The following is a 5,000-nucleotide window of genomic DNA, read 5'->3' on the forward strand; positions in this document are numbered from 1 at the left end:
TATATTGTAGAGGATGGTCATGGCAGCGCAAGGAATCAAGGCTTGGAAGGCATCAAGACCTATTTTATTGTGGGCCGGAAAAACGGCATGAAAAAGCCAATGAATTTACTGCATCCTAGTGGTCGTGAAAAAAAGAAGTCAGCAAACCTTGACAGTGTAAACATCAAGATGAGGAATGCACCGCTCAAAGGCAGTCCTCAAGAATCAAAGAAACATGTTAAGATCTCTGAGAAAGTGACATCATCAGACATCATGTTTAATTCAAATTCAAACATTTCCAGTCAAGGTGAATCAAGTTCTGACAATGGTCCTAAGGTACTGAAAGGCAATCTTAAAAACAAGCATGACATAATTGAAATAGATTATTACAGCTCAGGAGTGTCTGTAAGATCAGATGACGAGGATGAGGATTCAAATGGGAAGTTACCAGGAGACAGGAACTCCCCACAAGTTGTGGCCTTGTCACTTAACGAAGCTTTGATGAGAGATACATTACGCACTCACAATGATCATCACCTTGTCAAATTAATGAGCCAAGAGCGACCTAGCGATGAATACTTTCATCGGTCAATGAATGTATTTACTCTACAGTTCCACAACCATGAACTTGAGAAGAGATATCAGAATGAAGGACAGGATTGCACTTTACTGAATCCGTCAGTTACAACATTCGCATCACCAAGAGTTAATTTCTTTATTGATGTGTTACTATCAAACATGGTTTATCTTGTCATTATGATTTTGGGCTTCATCCTTTTCACTCCTGCGCCACTTGCAGCAATTACTTTGTGTCCAATTTCCCTGCTTATAGAAGGAACATTATGTTTCTTAACAGTTGCTCGTGCCTTTCCTCATAGGTATTCAGCATGTGTGAAAAACATCGTGGGTTATATCAGTGGCTGGGTTGTGAGTCATCTCATTGGAGCTCTTCTTATGTGTCTTCCCATGGGAACACTCTTTGCCAACTTGAACTGTGACATTCAGGACAAGGACCAAGTCAGAGATTTCTATTCATTGATTTTTGCAGTTGCATTGCTGCATTTTGGTAACTTTACACAGCTTACGTCTTGGATGAAAACAGGACTAGCAGCTGTGTTTTCTATAGCTTACATTATTTTGCTAAATAATGATGACTTTTGTGCTTTGCAGGCAAGTGAACGTTCAGAGATTACCACATGCATTTGCCTGTTACTTGTGTTTGTTTTTATTTTAAACCGGCAATTGGAGATGAGTGTCCGACGAAACTTCAGTGGGGATGAAGAAGCTGCAAAAGATAAACGAAAATCCCAAACTCACAAAGAGCAGGCTGCTTGGCTGCTAGAAAGTATTTTTCCAAAACATGTTGCTGATGCACTGAAGGTGTCAAGTCACTACTCTCGCAACTATGAAAATGTAGGAGTGATCTTTGCATCCATTGTCAACTTTTCTGATTTCTACGAGGAAAACTTTGAAGGTGGTAAGGAGTGTATCAGAGTGCTGAATGAACTTGTTGGAGATTTTGATGACCTCTTGTCAGACAGGTCCCAGTTTAGCCAGGTTGAGAAAATCAAGACAGTGAATGGATCAACGTTTATGGCAGGATCAGGATTGTATCCAGAAGGATGCATCAACAAGGATGCACATCCTTATGATCATCTTAAACAGCTCATTGAATTTGCCCTTGGTATGATTAAGGTTGTGGACAGGTTCAACGAACATATGCTTGGATTTAAATTTATCTTAAGAGTGGGATTCAATGCAGGGCCTGTGACTGCAGGAGTAATTGGTTCAACAAAGCTTCTTTATGATATATGGGGTGACACTGTGAATATTGCAAGTAGAATGGACTCCCAAGGAGTGAAAGGCCGAATACAGGTCAGTGAGGCATCCAAGAAACTCTTGGAAGAATTCTTTACTTTTGAACAAAGAGGAACCATCCCAATAAAGGGCAAGGAAGACATGACTACATACCTCCTTACTGGACGAAGAATGGTATGATATTGTTATGGGTAAATAATAGTGTGATACACTAAATAACCCAGAAGTATTTTTAAGAGCACTTCAAAATATATATGAATCACCTCTGATGTTTCGCAAGTTCATACATGCAAATTGACATGTTTTGTTTAGAGGTTTTAGTATCTTTTTCCATACGTGGCAGGCCATGGTGGAATAGGCAGCTGTGATTGCTTCAGGAACCCAAACACAAGAGCCTTGTTGCAGCCTAAACAAATGGTTGTAAGAGGCCCTGTTAGCGGTGGTAGACCACCAGTAGCTAACTGCCATCTTTTATTGAATCCCCTGTTTGTTATCCAGAGACATTCTTTAGGCTAGCTATGTTGTAATGTATGAACTAAAAAGCCTAATAAGTTGTTATGTTTGCCCAAACACATCCATGTTTACTCTTAAGATCGTAGAGTACTCCCATTTATAACACAAATCTTAGTTGGTGAGGGAGAGAGAGAGAGAGAGTTGATTATATGCTCAGTCAGTTTAACCTTTTAAGGTCTGAGCGGGGCCCCATTGATGAGTAAAATCTATAAGTGGCCACTGGGAGTTGAAAGGTTAACAGTTGTGCTTGGGTTCAACACAGTTGAGGCCTTCAGAGCTGGGAAAGGAATGAGAAGTAGTATAGGGCCTTGTAAAAAAAAAGCAAGGCCTGACACAAAGGAATTCATTACATTGTTCCTTGCATCCAAGAATGTTGACATGGTTGGTTTAAATAACAGCTACTATCATCACACTGCCAGAGCCTTTGGTTCATGGCACCTTTGATAAATAATAATAATTATTATTATTGTAACAAATTTACAAACATGGTGAAAGATGGCAGAGGTTTTTGCCCTGTCATTTAGCTTAAAAAAAAACCAACATATGTTCCTTCACAATCAATTTTTAAGTTAACAATCTTTGGTGGTCGTACTTGTGAGACGGCGCTGAAGTTTTCCTGGGTCTTGACAATGCTCCCAGGGTTTTTCCTGTGTGTTCTTTCTGTTTTCGTCTCTTACCAAAAAAAAAAAAACCTTCAGCATAAAGGTTATTCCATCTGTTTGGGGCTGTACGGGAGAGTACACAAAATGTACTATGTCTTATTTTTTTCTTATATATGAAAAGCATGTTTTTAATTTAAGGTCTAGTTCAGTGCTGTAACCAATATTCTTAATGCTGTGCTTCTCTTTTTTTTTGTGCAGGATGTGACTTCTGGATATGGAATTTGTGATGCAGATGGAATAAGGGTTAGTTGCTTTTTGTATTAATGTACAAGCATAACCAGAGGCTAAAGAAACGCTTTTTATTATTTGACTGTTTTTCTGGTTTTGATTAAATTTCTGCTTCAGAGAGCAGAGACTGTTGGCATTTCTGAGTAAAATAACAGGAAATTATTACTGTAATTTCTGGCCAATTACCCGCTGGTAATCTGTAAATTTTGCATTAAATGAGGACCACTGTGGGTAATACAAAGGTTCAAGCTATGCAACAACTTTGATTTGCGTGTGGACGGCAACTAACCAGTGAGAGTGTGATTTTCAAATCCCAGTTTCTCAATCGAGGGCTCATGTCTCAATTTGACATTAAGATTACTTGTATGTTTGTTGTTAATTGTGCTTGTAGACAAAGTGTAAACAAATGCAGGTGGCCTAGCCTGCGAGCAAGCTCTCCAAAGTGAGCTTGCTGGCAGACCATAGGCGGCCATAACTGACTGATGTTACAATACGTGACTAACAGACAAAATAAAATGTTGGACAAAACAACATTTGAAAGGTTTGCGGTGTTTTTCATCGTGGTACTGGTACTTACCGCTTGATACTCCAAATTCTTGTCTCTTGCAATAGATAGATAAATTATACTTCTGTAGCTGCTCAGGTTGACGGCAGTTCACATTGAGAAAATAAACAATGAAAACTTGCCATTCCCACAAAATTAAACACCCGTGAAAATTTTATGCCACATATTCCATTCTGGGTAAATGCACCATTGTTTTAGGGGTTAAACATCTTGTAATAAATTATTGTTTCTGCCACAAAATAAAGCCTTTGAAATTTCTGAAACAATGTCATGAATGTATAAGGCGGGCCTGTAAGAGTGATGTTGTTTATAATACATGACAATAATGGCGCATCAGCCAAATTATTTCAGTTGTTTGTAGCATAAGTGACACCAAATTTTCCCGTTTCAAGAGATGCACTTAACTCAGAACATGTAGAACTGGATATTTTTTGTTGCAATTTTCTAAATCACTTCACATCAAAAACAATAAGCGCAAAATTTACTTGTTTGCACATTCATCTCCCGATCTTCAAGAGTCTGCCAAAAAGGGGTAACCCGAAAACACTGACCCCCGTCCAAGGACCGCCCAAACAGACTACCCCAAAAATACTATTTCAAGTGAGTACTATTGGTCGTAAGCAGCGTCGCAACTTTTGCTAAGCCTAAACATCCATTTTAAAAAGGTTAGCTTTCAATTATTGTTGTGATGGCTAATTACTTCATGTAAGTGAAGTGAAACTGGTGCAGCAATTATTGAAAGCTAATACCGAAAGTTTTAAAATGGGTGCTTAGACTCAAATACTGTTGACTAACGCTGTTTGAAATGGATGTCTTGGCTTAACACTAATTGTACTCACTTGAAATAGTATTTTTGGGGTAGTTTATTTGGGTAGTCCATGGACAAGACATTAGCAAGACTGCGTCTGAGTAAGATGAGCTTAGTTTTTAAATTTTAGCCTTAATGGATAATTTTATTTTGATTTTGGGGTGTAGGTTATAGACCAGTGTGGGTGATCTGTTGCATTTATTTTCTTCACAGAACAAAAATGTGCCAGTGCGGGTAATGTGCCGCGTGGGTAATTGGCCAGAAATTAGGGTACCTACATGTAATTGTGTAATTTTCCACTTTCACTTTTCTTGAAGTGTCCCAGGTCTCACCCAAATGAGATGGTTGTTGCCTCTGAGCAGCTTGCACTTGGAACACCTCACTTCAAAAATTTTTATTTTTTTGGAAAAAAAATGTTGAGATTCTA

At 38.6% G+C, this 5,000-nt stretch overlaps 1 protein-coding gene across 1 annotated transcript in view; it reads left to right on the forward strand.

The window, feature by feature from the left end:
- Positions 1-5,000, forward strand: part of LOC137999523 (adenylate cyclase type 9-like) — a 13,855-nt gene that overhangs the window by 1,692 nt on the left and 7,163 nt on the right. The window contains exons 1-2 of the mRNA XM_068845306.1: positions 1-1,971; positions 3,171-3,215. The exon at positions 1-1,971 is cut by the window's left edge and continues 1,692 nt beyond it. Coding sequence (XP_068701407.1) covers positions 1-1,971; positions 3,171-3,215 — 2,016 coding nt within the window. The remainder of the gene's footprint in view (positions 1,972-3,170; positions 3,216-5,000) is intronic.

Source organism: Montipora foliosa, chromosome 4 (assembly GCF_036669935.1).
Source record: "Montipora foliosa isolate CH-2021 chromosome 4, ASM3666993v2, whole genome shotgun sequence".
Lineage (NCBI taxonomy): Eukaryota > Metazoa > Cnidaria > Anthozoa > Scleractinia > Acroporidae > Montipora > Montipora foliosa.